Source organism: Petaurus breviceps, unplaced genomic scaffold (genome assembly GCF_028583685.1).
Source record: "Petaurus breviceps papuanus isolate PSGF00001 unplaced genomic scaffold, PetGlider_PUasm1.0 174, whole genome shotgun sequence".
Lineage (NCBI taxonomy): Eukaryota > Metazoa > Chordata > Mammalia > Diprotodontia > Petauridae > Petaurus > Petaurus breviceps.
In genome coordinates this window covers 22994238-23009327 of record NW_027185761.1, presented here as the reverse complement: position 1 = coordinate 23009327, position 15090 = coordinate 22994238, and the positions used below count along the sequence as shown (strand labels likewise).

Here is a 15090-nt window from a genome sequence, read left to right as displayed (position 1 = left end):
AAGGACAAAGTGAGAGGTCAGTGCAGCCTGGACTTTGGGACCCAAATAAGTGGGAGTGTGTGGCTTTTGCCCCCAGGGCAAGAAGCCACTGAGATCCCCCCCACAGCCATCCTGCACCGCCAGCCAGCACCACGTGGCAGCTTCAGCTCCTAGCCTGCAGAGTGTAGGGGGCTAAGAACCAGTCTGAGGGGTAATCGCTCTTGCTTTAACCTGCTGGGATCTGGATTGTGGTCTAGGATGGAGGTCCTGGGGTGTGTGACCAGCTTGCCAGAGCATGTGGAGGCCTCAGAGAGGGCACCCATCTAATACCTCTGGCAGCTGAGAAAACCCCAGCATTTGGGACGAAAGCTCCCCTGTCTGGTGGCAGAGTTCTACTGTGGCAAAAATCCCAAGGGTCAAGTGACTGAGGGGCGACACGACCAGGCAAAGGAAACAAAGCAGACAGAAGATTCCAACATTTGACCCCTATTTTGGGGACAAAAAGGAGCAAAGCATGGAACAGGAGGAAGACAGTGATATCAGAACTCCTGCACCAAAAGCTTCAAAGGAAAATACGAGCTGGTTACAGGCCATAGAGGACCTTAAGAAGCAGATAAGAGAAGTGGAGGAAAAATTGGGAAGAGAAATGAGAACGATGCAAGAAAATTATGAAATGAGAGTCAACAGCCTGACTGAGGAAAATAACACCTTAAAAAACAGACTAACTCAAATGGCAAAGGAGACTCAAAAAGGCAATGAGGAGAAGAATGCCTTAAAAAGCTGAATTTGCCAGATGGAAAAAGAATCTCAAAAGCTCACTGAGGAGAATCATTGCTTCAGAATTAGATTGGAGCAAATGGAAGCTAATGACTTTATGAGAAATCAAGATGCTGTTAAACAGATCCAAACAAATGAAAGAATAGAAGGCAATGTGAAATATCTCATGGGAAAAACCACTGACCTGGAAAATAGATCCAGGAGAGATAGTTTTAGAACCAGAGAGCAAAATAGAGGTTGAAAGAATCCACCAATCACCTGCTGAAAAAGATCCCAAAAAGAAAACTCCTAGGAATATTATAGCCAGCTTCCAGAATTCCCAGATTAAGGAGAGAATATTACAAGCAGCCAGGAAGAAACAATTTGAATATTGTGGAAACACAATCAGGATAACCTAGGATCTGGCAGCTTCTACACTGAGGCATCGAAGGGCTTGGAATATGATATTCCAGGTCAAAGGAGCTGGGATTAAAACCAAGAGTCACCTACCCAGCAAAACTGAGTATCATGTTTCAGGGGAAGGTATGGTCATTGAGTGGAACAGAGGACTTTCAAGCATTTTTGCTGAAAAAATCAGAATTGAATAGAAAATCTGACATTCAGATACAAGAAGCAAGAGAAGCATGAGAAGGTAAACGGGGAAAAGAAATCATAAGGAACTTATCAAAATTGAACTATTAACATTCCTACATGGAAAAATAATAATTGTAACTGATGAAACTTTTCTCAGTATGAGAAGGGAATATAATAATAATTGTAACTGATGAAAAATAATAATTGTAACTGATGAAACTTTTCTCAGTATGAGAAGGGAATAGTTGAAGGGAATAGAAATGTATATATATGTCTATATATGAGAGTATATGGGCATATGAATACATATGTGAATATGTGTATATATGTTTACAGGTATTCATAGATAGAGGGCACAGGACCAATTTAACAGGAAGGGATGATACTTAAAAGGTGAAATTAAGAGGTGAGAGAGGAATATAATGAGAGGAGATGGGGAGAGACAAAATGGGGTAAACTATCTCACAAAGAAGAGGCAAGGGAAAATGGTTATAATGGAGGGGAAGAATAGGAAGGCAAAAGGGAATGGGTAAACCCTATTCCCATTGAATTTGGCTTGGGGAGGGAATGAAATACACACTAAATAGGGTATCTCACCCTCCAAGAGAGTTGGGGGGAAGGGGATCAGAGGGGAAATGATGGAAGGGAGGGCAGGCTAGGGGGGAGGGAAGTTGGAAGCATCCAATTTTGAAAAGGTACGGGATCAAAGTAGAGAATAGAACAAGTGGGAGGTGGGATAGGAGGGAGGGAAATATAGTCAGTCTTTTACAATATATCTTCTATGTTATTGTTTTGCATTAGCTACACATGTATTACCTATACTGAACTGCTTACCTTCCCGTTAAGGGTGGGTGACAAGGGAAGAAGGGAATGAATCTGGAATTCAAAGTTTTAAATCAAATGTTTAAATATATACATATATATTATTATTATAATACTATTTTACATGTAATTGGGAAATAAGACATACAGGCACTGGGGCATAGAGATCCACCATGCCCTACTGGAAAAGTCGAAAGGGATATGGGAGAGAGCAGATTGGAGGAGGGGATATCCTGTGGGACTGCTATTTTGGGGGGGTGGCTAGGGAAAAACTGGGAGAAAATTTGTAACTCAAAATCTGGCGGAAATGAATGATATAAATCAGAAAAAAAATTAAATAAAAAAATACTACAAACAGCTAGAATGAGTTAAAGTACTGAGGAGCCACTCACAATCACAAATATTTGGCAGCTACCACTAAAAAAGGAGTCATGAATAAGATATCCCACAAGGCAAAAGATAGGCTTAACCCAAGAATAACTTACTTGGCAAAAGTGAAGATAATCCTACAGGGGAATATGAACCTTTAAAATAGAAGATTTCTAAACATTTCTGATAAAAGATCAGAGTTGAGTAGAAACTCTGAAATGCAAACAAAGGAGTTTAGAAAAAGAGTTAAAAATGTTTGAGCGATTAGAAGGGACTACGTGATGATGGAGTGTCTGTACTTTAAATGTGGAAGCTATGACAAGTGTCAACTCAGAACCCTAAAGCCAATAAGGGTCAAAGAGGAAGTCAGATGAGACAAAAGGCCTTTGAGGGGAAAGAGAATTCACTAGCCAATGAAGGAAGGGACTCAGGGTGGGGAGGGTAGGATTCACAATCTCACATAAAATGGGTATAAAAGCAAGACTACATAAATAAGGAGGGAGGAGGGTCCGGCTTCACTTTTATTTGAACTTGTCACAGGAGGGTAGAAAACACAGATACAAAGTTTAGAATAAAAATATGTAGAGTTTTTCTTAAAAGAAAAAAATTTCTTTTACAATAATAAACTATTGCTAGGTGGCACAGTGAATAAAGTGCTGGATCTGGAGCCAGAAGTCCTGAGTTCTAATCTTGCCTCAAATAATAACTGTGTGACCCTGGGCAAGTAATTTAATCTCTGTCTGCCTCAGGTTCCTCATAGTATGAAATGAAGATAATACCAGCACCTACCTCCTAAAGTTGTGAGGCTATTTGTAGAGTGCTTTATAAACCTTAGAAAGCTAGACAGTAGAAATGCTAGCTATTGTTGTTATTAGGATATTACCTTGCCCTTCCCTTGTGCCTTTTCTGTAATTATTTCAAATTTTGGGGACCTAGGATTCCACTGACACAGATACACCCTTCACCGATTCAAATCACAACTCTTCTCAACAGCTTAGTAAACAGACTGCAGGAGTTCGTGTTTGAAAAACTTCAGCTTGGGCTGGAGGAGGACCTTCTAACGACGAACTTCTCTGAACTTTAACTAGACTCTAGCCACAAGCTAGAGTTCTTTGCCAGGTTCATAATGGAAGCTTTCCCAGCTGGGCGGGGCCTGCTGCAACTTGAGTTTTCTTGGCAAAAAATTTGTCACCTCCAGGCCACAATGAGACAATCTTAAAAGATACTTATGCAATTACAAGAATTTAAAAGCAACCATTCAACAAATGGCAAAACCAAGTCATAGTGCAATTTGCCTAAGGACATATGAATCAGTTGGAAAAGTCAGGATAACACCATGTGTTTCCAAATCAGGGTCAGGCTCTCAGAGTTACAGCTGAAAGGCTGCTTCGAGGTGGATTCTAAGCTTATACTTTACCTTATACTACTCACATAGTACCCCTTAATCAAATAGAATGCTGGGGAGACTTGCTCTAAGCCACATCTACTGAGAAGTAGGATGGAACTAGAACTCAGGCCCCTGATGTGCAAGCCTGTTAATTTCCCACTACATCATGCTACCTTTCTTGGGTTCTTTTTGGCCTGGTTCTTCTACAAACTCAAGGATACTGAGATATTTAGTTCATTAACATTAAATAACCAAAACAAGGCAGTAATTTTGGGAAGAGGGTTTTTTTGGGGGCTGATGTTCAACATTGTTGAATAAACATCAGTGTGTTTTGTAAGTTTTCCTTTGAATTAGGGATAATCACAATTTTTTTAAAAGGTTAAGATTGTGAAAAAGAAAGCATCTCTTCTTAAAGAGCCAAATTTAGATGACTGTCATTGTGTTGATTTAGTTTTTCAATGTTAGGTGAAATGGGAACTTGGCTTACTAACACTGCTGTGTGGTGTTCAGAGTGAAAAGCCAGTGACCTCCTGATGCACTGCCCAAGAGGCCTGGGAAAAACCCGAGTTCTCTGATTTGTGAATAGCTGTTTGTATCTCGCTAGGGATGTCCTGACCTGAACTGCCTGGGGAATGCTAGGCCTACTGTCCTAAAGAACATCTCTGGGGGAGGGTGGGACTACTCCACTAGGAGTTATTTAAAAAAATGAACTAAGAGATGGGCGTGCACTTCTGAACATAGGAAAAGGGAAAAGAAACACATGGTTTCCTCTTCAACCTTATTACGTGAAGAGCTCTGCTCACAAGGGCAACAATGTAGCAGCCACTGCAACCACTAAAGCTGGAGCCCCAGTGAATGTTCCAATCCTTAACCACTAAGCAAACAGCTTCACTGCTCAGGACTTTTCCATTCAGACCACGAGCAAAACTGCTCAAGATTCCAATTGTGAAGGATGAAAGCTTTACTAAGGGAGAATTTTGGGATTAGACAGGATCTCAAAGATCACCTGCTCAATATTCTCATCTTGTAGATGAGAAGACTAAGAGAGAGAGGAAGGAATATGGTCAAAGTCCCACTGCTGGCTGGGGACAAAACTAAGACCTGGAGCCCTGGTCTCTTCATTCCCCACCTCTCACCATTGTGGGGGACAATGTTCTTTGTACTTATTAGGGAGAATTTTCTACCTAAATAAGAAAAATCACAAAAGCTACATATTATCAGGTAGAAGAAGGAAAATATGACTCTGGACTGAAGTTGTTTTTGGACTGCAGTCTTAAATGGGAATGTTCCTATAGATCTCTGGATCTTAGAATGATTAGACTAGCCAATTTCTAAAGTCTTCTTGGAGCTCAAATTTTTGATTCTATGAAATATCTAGCATCTGAACATGTGAGTAAAAAACCCTTTTTATCATGATTGATTTCAGCAGAAGTAATGTATCAAAAAAACATTATCTGGGGGAAAATCATTTCCCATTACAGAAAAAAACCCACAAATTTTCCAAATTAAAAAAAAAAACAACAGGTAAATTAGGTGATGATTCTTCACATTGGTGAAGGTTTGATTTACAAAAAAAATTCAACACATTCTTTTTAACATTTAAATTTGCTTATATTTTTTTTTCCTGACAAAAAGGACAGGAGGCTGAGAAATTTCAGGCTAGTACAAAGAACACTTGTCAAAGGAACACCAAGCAAAAACAAAAATAAGTCATCTCTGAAATGAGAATCAAAGGGCAAAGCGTGTTTTAAGCAACAAAGTCCAATTCAAACCTTGCTTTTCCAAAACACTTGATTCTGTTCAACCAGATGCTTCCAGGCACACCCTTTTATCTTTTCCATTTCCAAAGCTACCAAGCCTCCCATCTATGCAACAAGCTCTAAATCACACCAACATTGGAGCCCAAACAGCTGAAGCCAAACTCCTTCCTTTTCGCGGCCTGTTCTCAGAGTCCTTTCCCCATCAGCCACGCGGGCTTTAGCAGAGGTCGCCAGCCAGCTCCAGCTCCGTTTTCGGGCCATGACTCGCGCATTCAGAGACTCACAGCCATTTTTCTGACTCTTGGGGATTGCTCGCTATCATTTTCTTCTTTGTAAAGAGATGAATTTAGTTCTAACAACTAAGGAATACCTACTTTTGCAGTTTTTTCTTTTCCGGAGGGGGGAAGGCAAAGCAATTGGGGTTAAGTGACTTGCCCAAGGTCACATGGCTAGTTTTGTGTTAAGTGTCTGAGGCCGGATTTGAACAAAGGTCCTCCTGACTCCAGGACCTGTGCTCTACACCACCTAGCTGCCCCCACTTCATTTTTATTAATACAAGCTAGTTGCTGCTACAGGTCTGGGTTTATATTTTTATTGTAGGTGTCAAAGAGCTTGTCATAGGAAGATGTCTATCACCGGTCAATCTTCCAAAATAAACTGAGCTGAGGGGTGGAGTTGACTTTGAAGCTTTAGGCTGAATCTGCAGGACCTCCTGTCAATACTCAAATCCCCTCTTGGATGGATCCTGGGTTCTGACTGGAGACAAGAACAGGCCAGACTGGATCATGGGAGATATCCAGGACACGAAACACTGAATGAGCTCGACTGCCTCTCTGGGGGCATCACGTCACAAATGAGACAGGAGGGAAAACCCCAGGTCAGTCACTATGACTGAACTGCTATCAATTTCTCAAAGGCTTGGCGGCCTCCTACACACTGGGAGTCTCCCAAAGAATAGCCTGGTGGGTGCTCTACCAGCAGTCATGAGGCTGGCTCCCCACCAAGTGTGGGTGGCACCCCTGATGCTCCTCCCCAGCATGGCCTTTCTCCTCCGGCCATGGCTGTTCTTTTAATCTAGTCCTTTCTGTGCTTTCCACATTACTGAACCTGAATTGACACAAATACTAAGTTATGATGGCAAATCTGCTGATTTCCCTGAGACATAGGTGTGGTGTTTCCACAGAATACACGGGGCAGACATGGGAGTGCAGCAGCATCCTAACAACTTTCCCAACCAGGCCCCCTACCCACTTGGAATGTGGGCTGTCCCTACCATTTTCATAAGCTCTTATGTTCTCTCCTTTGCTCCTAACACCCCCTATACTTTTTATCATCTGTTTGCTTGCCATAACAATTCCTACCACTGCCCCCTACATCCAATCTGGTCCAACAAGCAATTACCAAGCGCCTACTATGTCCCCGCAGGTGCCTGGTACTGAGGCTACGAAGACAAAAACAAAATGATCTGAGGAGGGGGAAGCCACAGGTTCTCTGGCAAATGAATTTTGGTGAAGGGAAGAGGGGGAGGAGGTGCAGAGTCTTCTGTGTCCTCATCTCCAGAGCTTAGCTGTGCTGGGCATACAGTTGGTGTTTAATAAATGTTCTGTGAATTGCTTGCTGATTGATTAGAGAGTCTGCCTTTCTCAACAAATAAAGAGAGCACAGAGCACTGGAAAGGTAATGACAAAGCTGGGGGGCCACCTGGACCCATGGACTCATTTCTAAGTTTTACAATTATTGGCATTTTCAGGAGAAAGTAGCTTAGTCACTCACCGGCTTCTGTAGGCGTCCAGCAACGTACAAGGTATTCCAATTAAGCAGATCACTAATTAGGGTCTCAGTGCTAATAACCCCATATTTGATAAGCTGCAGGAGAAAAAAGAGAGACGCACACCATTAGCCCATTGAAAAACAAACAGCACAAGCATAATAATCCCCATTACTTTTCTGGGACCCTCCAAGTGCCTTGTCCAGACAAGCCCCTGCCTGCCCTTCTAGTCATCTCCACACTGAAGGCACAGCAGTGAAATGACCAGCCCCGGGAAGCACTGGCTAATTTTTCCTTAGAACCTGGGGGTGACCTAGTCCAACCTCAAATCTGTCAGGCTTTTTAGAGTGGTGGATTCAATAACTTGGCTATGGTCACAGAGCTGGACCTAGAACCCAGGACTCTTAGCTTAAGCCAGTCCACCACACTACAGATAGTAATTTTCACGACATTAAAACTTTCACTGACATTCTGCAGAATCCCTGGATTTTTAAATACTTTTCTAATGAACAAAATTTCCCCTTTATCAGTGCTAAAACATTTGACAATTATGGCTAACTTCACCTTGGCTGTAATTCTTCCTAGTTTATATAACCTATTTTCAGCCACAAATACTTACAGGCTGTCCTGTTGCACACATACCCTCATACCCCAAAACATTCTTCTTGGGCTTCCTAAGTCCAAAAAGCAGCCACAAACCTTTCATTAGGAAGTCTATTTTCTTTGGCCCCTAATTATGCATACTGGGAATATAAGCATGGATGTGCTTATTGGGGCTTGTAAAATGATTTGAAAAGGTTTCCAAATGGAAGATAAGCTTAGGGTAACACTAATTATGAAAACAAACTGTCATCCTGTGCAGAAACATTTTGAAAATAGATCATCAACAAAACAGAAATAAGCTGTGAATAGCCCTTCTCCCCAAATATTGGCTTCTCTTTTTTGTCATAAGCAGAAACCACCTGACAAGGCTGCTATGGGAAAAGTGCTTCATGTACTTTAAGACCTATCTAAGTGATTATTATAAGTGCCTAATGTAAATGTGAAATTACAGATGCAAGCTTGAAGATACAGAGATAAATTAACCAAAGTTACACAAGGGAAGGGTTGGGATGGGGCATCACATGGTGGAAGTACTTTAAGACATCTACAATTGATGAAAAACAGTGATTTAGGCAGCAAACGAAGGACTGAGACACCTGGGGTGGGCCTGGACAAAAAAAAACAAGGCTAGCTGCCTGGAGATGGGTAAGTGGGTAGAGATGTCTCTGAAAGTGGAAATCAGGAGGAGCCAGAGAGTTTGACTTCCTCTGACTGGGTGACCGGATGAGGGATGGGGAGAAACCAACAAGGAATGGCTCCAGTTTAGGGGAGGTAGAAAATACATAAGTCACAGGGAGAAATGGGTCTCCTTGGATGCTCGTTTACTAGGGAGATGGGATACACTGGCATTCTTACAATCTCAATGACTAGTTGAGTGGGACACTGCAGATCAATTGGGTGGGTGGGCAGGCAGGTGGACATAGAGGAGTGGAGGCTAAAAGGCAAGATGATATTCTGCAAAACAGAATCTACGGAAGGGACCTTCCTTAACCTGCTGAGTGGTGTAAATGAACAAGACCAGCACATCAAACGAGAGCAAAAGCCAGCCAAAAGGCCTCCTCCTTCGTGCTTTGTCCTAAGAGCACAGGGAATATATCTTTTGTCAGTGGCTCAGAGACCATGTCATGTTGTAAAAATAATACAGAGAAGTCACGTTTACATAGCTCCCTGCCATTTACATAGAGCTTTCTTTTGAACAAATTTGGGAGGCACGTAGGACAAGTGTCCCTATTTTACAGATGAGGAAACCAGGGTCTGAGAGGTAATGTTATCTGGCCATAGTTATATATATAAATATGTATGTTAGTCATATGTATGTCTATTATAAAATTGTATTCATATATATTTTCATAAATTCATATATGTGAAAACTACTAGAAAAATAGGATTCTGTTTTTCTGAAGTCAAACCCTCTCTCAGAAAAATAAAGCAATGCTTTGTTCTACAGCTGGCTTTTCAGGACTATCTCCTGCTCTATATTAGAGGTACAAAAAAATAATTTCTATTAAGATTACGGTCAGTGGCAGAGCTGGAGTTAGGACACAGACACTGATGTCATGAAGACAGAGAGGGAGCCTCCAAGTCAGGAAAACTCAGAGCTCCAGTTCTATCTGTGACATATACTGGTTATGAAACCCTGTCACTTAGCCTCTGGGTGTTCTAGGCATCTAGAAAGGTGCCAGCTTGCTTTGGTAGAGGGAGTTTCCTCACACAGAAGCTTGACAGGTTCCTTCTTTATCCAAACTGGCACGCACGCACGCACGCGCACACACACAAATATACATAAATCTCTCGTACTGTAGGATTTAGAGTTGGAAGGGACCTTAGATCATTCTAGCCCTGGTATTCTTAACCTGGAGTCCGTGAACTATATTTTAACATAATTTTTTTTCTTTGTAATTCTATGTACTTAAAAGCATGATTCTGAGAAGGGGTCCGTAGGCTTCCCCAGACTGCCAAGGGGTTGGTAACACAAAAAAGGCTGAGAATCTCTAATCTAATCAAAACTGCTCATGTTGCAGATGAAGAAAACGAGGCTTGCTCCAAGTCACACAGGTGAACGTAGCAGGAGCTGAGCCGAATCCAGTGCTACTGTTACCAAAGCACAGAATCTTCAGGGACCGCAGGCTCCAGGGAGCCGTGGCGGTGCAAGGAAGAGCAGCGAGAGTTCTTGGCCAGGCCAAGGCCCCCTTGACTGTGGAGTTCCATGTGAATATCAAGCAATGATGGGAGAAGCAGATTGTAGGCACTGTGAAGGGCAGAAAGGGGTATATACATAATCCAAGAGTGATGGAGAGAATGGCCTCATTGGGTTTATAATTTACCAAGCTGTAGCAGCCTCTGCTTAGAGCTGGAAATCGCCATTGAGTGGAGGGGGGAATGCATTCTGCAAGGGTTTAAAAGGTTCTCAGGTTGGAGACACTCGTGAATCCATCATTGTTTATCTACTGTGACTCAGTGACTTCTATGTTATTATCCTGGAATGTAAAGGAATGATGGGCTCCTGCAATGGGTCACTGGAAACAGAAACCAGGAGTAATCAGACATAACTTTTAGCAACAGTTAAGTGGTGGTGAATGCATGTATGAAGAGGGCTTTAAGCGAAGTGCTGTAAGCATCACCTGTTAGGACAAAGATGGCAGCTACAAGATGGTCTAGTACTATAAGGGGCTTGAGAGGCCATTCGACAAAGGAGGATGCTAAAGTCTGATGTCCCGAGGGGCTTGTCCATAGTCGCAGAGGTGAAAGCTGAGTCAAGTTCAAGGCCCTTCAACTGCAGTCTGGTGCTTCCATGGAAAAGTAAAGTCTTAGGCTTCTAAACTGAACTTGACCTCTCCATTTGGAAAATGAAAAAGTGCTCTTCCACATCGCAGACTTAGGGCTGGAAGGGTTCCTACAGTGTCCAGTCCAGTCGTCCCACCTTTCAATGAACAGATGGTACAGAGCCCTGAGATCTGCCATTAGCTAGCTATATAACCTCGGGCACAGCCCTTAGGAAAGTTATGTTCTTACCTGTAAAATAAAGGTGTTGGATGAAATTATCCCTAAGATGCCTTCCACCTCTTAGAATTCTACCATTAGAGACACATTTTAATAGCTGTAAGATAACTAAAAAACCGAAATTCCGGAATCACTTCTGATGGCATGTTATAAGAACACCAGATACCTAGAATATTTCTTCACGCTGAAATGGCTTTCAGAATGTGATCTATCTGCAGTCGCTCACCTTTAATCCCACTTACAAACTACTTCTCATACAGAGAATAGGTGTAAGCTTTTGGTTACCAGGGACTACTCTGCTTTCTGCCCTTTCACTCACTCCCAAACCTCTTATCTTTCCCTGAAAGGATTCCTGCCTTCAAAGGTGGCCTTGAGGTGGCCAAGAGAATGTACCAAGCCCTGGATTTGGACTCAGAAGCCCTGGCCTTCAGTCCCAGTTTGGTTGCCTAGCTGTGTAAAATTATTCACCCTTTCTGAGGCTTAGTTCTCTCATTTGTAAAACAGAGATAATAACAATTAAACAACTTGCTTCACAGGGCTAAAATAACTTCGTACCTGGTGAGTCTCTCCACACAAAGAAGCTATCAAAGCTCAGCACCCAGCTCTCTTCTTGTACCTGCTCCCTGTTGTCACAAGGAGCCCAGGAGCTCCAGCCTCCCTGCCTGAGGCCCTCCCCCTACAGACCAGGCTCTGTGCCTGAGCTCTTGGCCTCTTGGTTCCTACCCCAACCTCCCAACCTTGAGACTTCTCAGTCCCAGATGTGTGTTCTATATGAATAGTGGATTTAGTGCAGAGTACTGGGCCTGAAGGAGCCCTGACTTGTAGCTCAAACTATCCTTCCATCCGTCCCATCCTGTCCATCTGTCTGTCCATCCATCTATCTAATCTATCTATCCATCCATCCATCCGCTGTCTCCCCCATTAGAATGTGAGCTTCTTGAAGGGAAGGACCACCTTGCTTTTCTATTTATATTACCAATGTTTTGTACATAGTAAATATTAAAAAAAATTTTTTTTTCACTCATTCAACAGTCCATTTCTTCGTATGCTGCTTCTAATACTACTTTGTGACTCTGCACTTCATTTTCCTCATCTGTAAAATGGGGATATTTGTAGCAACTATCTCATAGGGTTATTGTGAAGCTCAAATGAGACAAAGTTCAAAGGACTTTGAAAATCTTAAAGTGCCATATCGTTGTCAGCAATTACTGATAAGACGTCCCCTTGACCCTTGGATCCTGTGCTCCCATAGTTCCTGTGTGCCTTGGATCTGTCTGGCATTGGCTGGGTCCCAACCTTAAGGCTTAGGTGTGCCCTGGCTCCTCCTGGTTCCCCAGGCTCTGCCTCCCTCAGGACACCAGCTTTCCTGGCAGGATAGTGCTATGGCTTCCTCTGTTCCAAACATAAGCCTTACACTTGCAATGTACACTTAGGACACATGGGGTATGGATCAAAGCAATGTAGCGGAGGTAAGAGAGCTAGATTGAGAGAGGGCCTGGGTTTGAATTCTGCTTCTACATTTGCTATCAATGAGACTTTGGTCAAATCACCCCTTTTCTGTGCCTGTTTCCTCAACTTTAAAAGAGGGGAGCTTACATAATAGGGGGTTGGATTAGGGGCCACCAAAGTCCTTTCTGGTGCTAAATCTCTGCTCCAGTGTGCTGCCACTGGCTGACGTGATCTTATTTTAGGATTTACCCCCCTAGTCCAATGCAAGCTGTCCAAAAGCAAAGATGCCTGTGCTCACAAAGGGATTGACCATTGACATACCAAAGGACCAGGCAGGCATCCCTTGGCTTTGTGTGAACCACAAGGCCCTGGGTGGTGTCCATCTTACCTGTAAAGAAGAAGGAAGGAAGAAAGATTTGTCTTGAAGACAGATACCTCATTTTTTTTCAATCATCTCAACAAATATTTTTTTTAAAGCGAGAAAACCCTTACAGTAGGGAAGACAAGGTAAGAGGCCTATTCCTTCTCAGTCACTTACCCAAACCACAAGTGCAGTTAGTGCATACGGGAATCATCCCGTACTCTAGCTGGAAATCAGATCTAGGAGTTTTCTGATCACCAGGAGTCCTGCCAGTGAAGGAGCCCCGTGCCCACCGGAGGCCCCGGCGGTCACTCACCTTCCCAGCACAAGTTATCATGGTGTTGTAGTAGATGCCCGCTCCATAGTTGTTCTGTACTTTGGCGATCACTTTGGGCCCACAGAACTTCAGGAAAGAGTAGTGGCTGCGGTTCTGCTGCAGATTCTTGGAATGCCACGTTATGGGGTCATCTACTGTGAACACAAAGTCCAGCATGACATTCTGTGCGAGGAAAAAGAAGGGAGCGTGTTAAAGCCCAGCGGCCGTGGGGACGCTGGCCAAAGTCTGGCTCCCCGATGGGCTCGGGGCAGCGGGCCCGGAGGGGGGCGTGGTCAGAGCCTGGCTCCGGACCCCTGATGGCTGCACGGCCCCAGACCCGGCCTCTGGGGCCTCAGTTTCCTTGTCTGTAAGGACAGGCTCCTTCATCATGAGTGACGGGTTTGCTTTGCTCTTTTGCTCCCTTCTTTTCGAGGAGGGAAGATGTTACTCGGAGAAGGCAGAACCAGAATCCAGAGAAGCCCCCGGGTCTCTGGGCCCCCCAGGGCGTCCTGAAATGCCCTCCCACTTCACTGCCTGACTTTCCCTCCGCAGACCGCAATGGGGGGGTCCTTTTGTTCCCCCAAGCTGGGAGGGGCTCCAGGAGAAGACATGTATCCAACCCTGGGGGGTCAGGGGGTGCAGTGGGGCAGCGGAGGGGGCAAAGGCCAACAGCGGGGGGTCAAGAGTGCATCGAAGGTCCGGCTGCCCCTATGGCGTCAAGGCCAGGCCACGACCGTGGGGATCCGCACCCGGGCTCTTTCTTCCGGGGTGACCTGGGTGGCGGCGGCGGCCTGACCTCTCGGGGGCCCCCCGACGCTGCGGCTAAGGGACCCCCGGCTTCCCTTTCCGGGGTAGGCGCCGGACTGGAGCACGTGGAGGGGGCGTGGAGGCCGGGCTTGGGGCTTGGTTCCCGGACTCACTCTTCCCTCTCGGAGCAATGGGGGCACGGGTGGGAGGGGGGAGGAGCCCGCGGAGGCCGGGCCGGCTCACCTTGCGGCCGCCATTGGGACCCGCCTGGCGGTACACCGCGGAGCCGTAAGCGAAAGCCAAGCTCAGGTTCTCGGGAAAGTTGGCCAGGATCTGGCGAAACGTCACCCCGGAGATCGGAAGCGACATGACATGGGACGGGCAGGCGGCCGGCCTCAGCCGCGGCCACAACTGGCCGAGCAGGTGGAGGAAGGAGCGGCCACTGCGCAGGCGCGGCGCTGGCTTCCTCCGCCAGGAGTGGGGCGGGGAAAGAGAAGGGGAGGCGAGCGAGAAGAGAGGCGGTGATTGCCCCCTTCCCGCCCCCTGGCGGCCGGAGGATCGCGGCGGCCGGGGCCCTGCGCAGCCGCTGCTTTCACCCCGCCCTCTTCCCCTTCCAGTTCCGCTTGTTGGCACCGCGGAGAGAGCGCCCTCCTGGAGGAAGGAGGACCTCACTTCAAGTCCGACCTGCGTGAGTCATTCACTAAACCCTCTTTGCCTCAGTTTTCTCATCTGTAAAATGAGCTGGAGAAGGAAACGGCAAACCCTCCAGTATCTCTGCCTAGACAGCCCCAAAAGGGAGAAGGAAGAGTCAGACTGAACAACAACAAACATCATAAAATAATAACAATGCACAATATAAGTGATTTTTATAAATTCAGACCTGACCACAAACATTAATTGTGCTGACACTTAATTTACCCTCTGCCAGCCTCAGTGTCTTCATCTGTAAAATGGGGATAAGCTAAGTCATCCCATCAAGGGTGGGTGTGAAATTAATTGTAAATAATTAACAGCAAATAAGAAAAATATTTATAAATTCAAATCCAACTCTAAACACACCTTGTGCATCACACCCTCTGCCTGCCTTGTTTTCTTTATTTGTAAAATGGGGCTAAATAAAAGTCGTGGCCTTCCAGGGTGGACGTGAGAATGAAATGAATTCGTTAATTAATTAATTAA

The 15090-nt window shown here is 44.8% G+C and overlaps 1 protein-coding gene across 7 annotated transcripts in view; it reads right to left on the bottom strand.

Moving 5' to 3' along the window:
* The window catches only part of TAMM41 (TAM41 mitochondrial translocator assembly and maintenance homolog), a 37604-nt gene extending 23220 nt beyond the window's left edge, over window positions 1-14384 (bottom strand). For 4 of the 7 annotated variants that reach the window (XR_011167542.1, XM_069083918.1, XM_069083919.1 and 1 more), the window contains exons 1-3: window positions 14155-14384; window positions 13165-13347; window positions 7441-7533 (exon numbers count right to left, since the gene is read on the bottom strand). Coding sequence is in view for 5 of the 7 variants with exons in the window: in XM_069083918.1 (XP_068940019.1) it covers window positions 7441-7533; window positions 13165-13347; window positions 14155-14280 (402 nt within the window). In the remaining 2 variants the exon portion in view is untranslated. Of the gene's footprint in view, window positions 1-7440; window positions 7534-12808; window positions 12856-13164; window positions 13348-14154 lie in introns of those variants that run through there. The other 3 variants (XM_069083922.1, XM_069083923.1, XM_069083924.1) reach the window with 3 other exon arrangements.
* Between the last annotated feature and the right edge of the window lie 706 nt (window positions 14385-15090).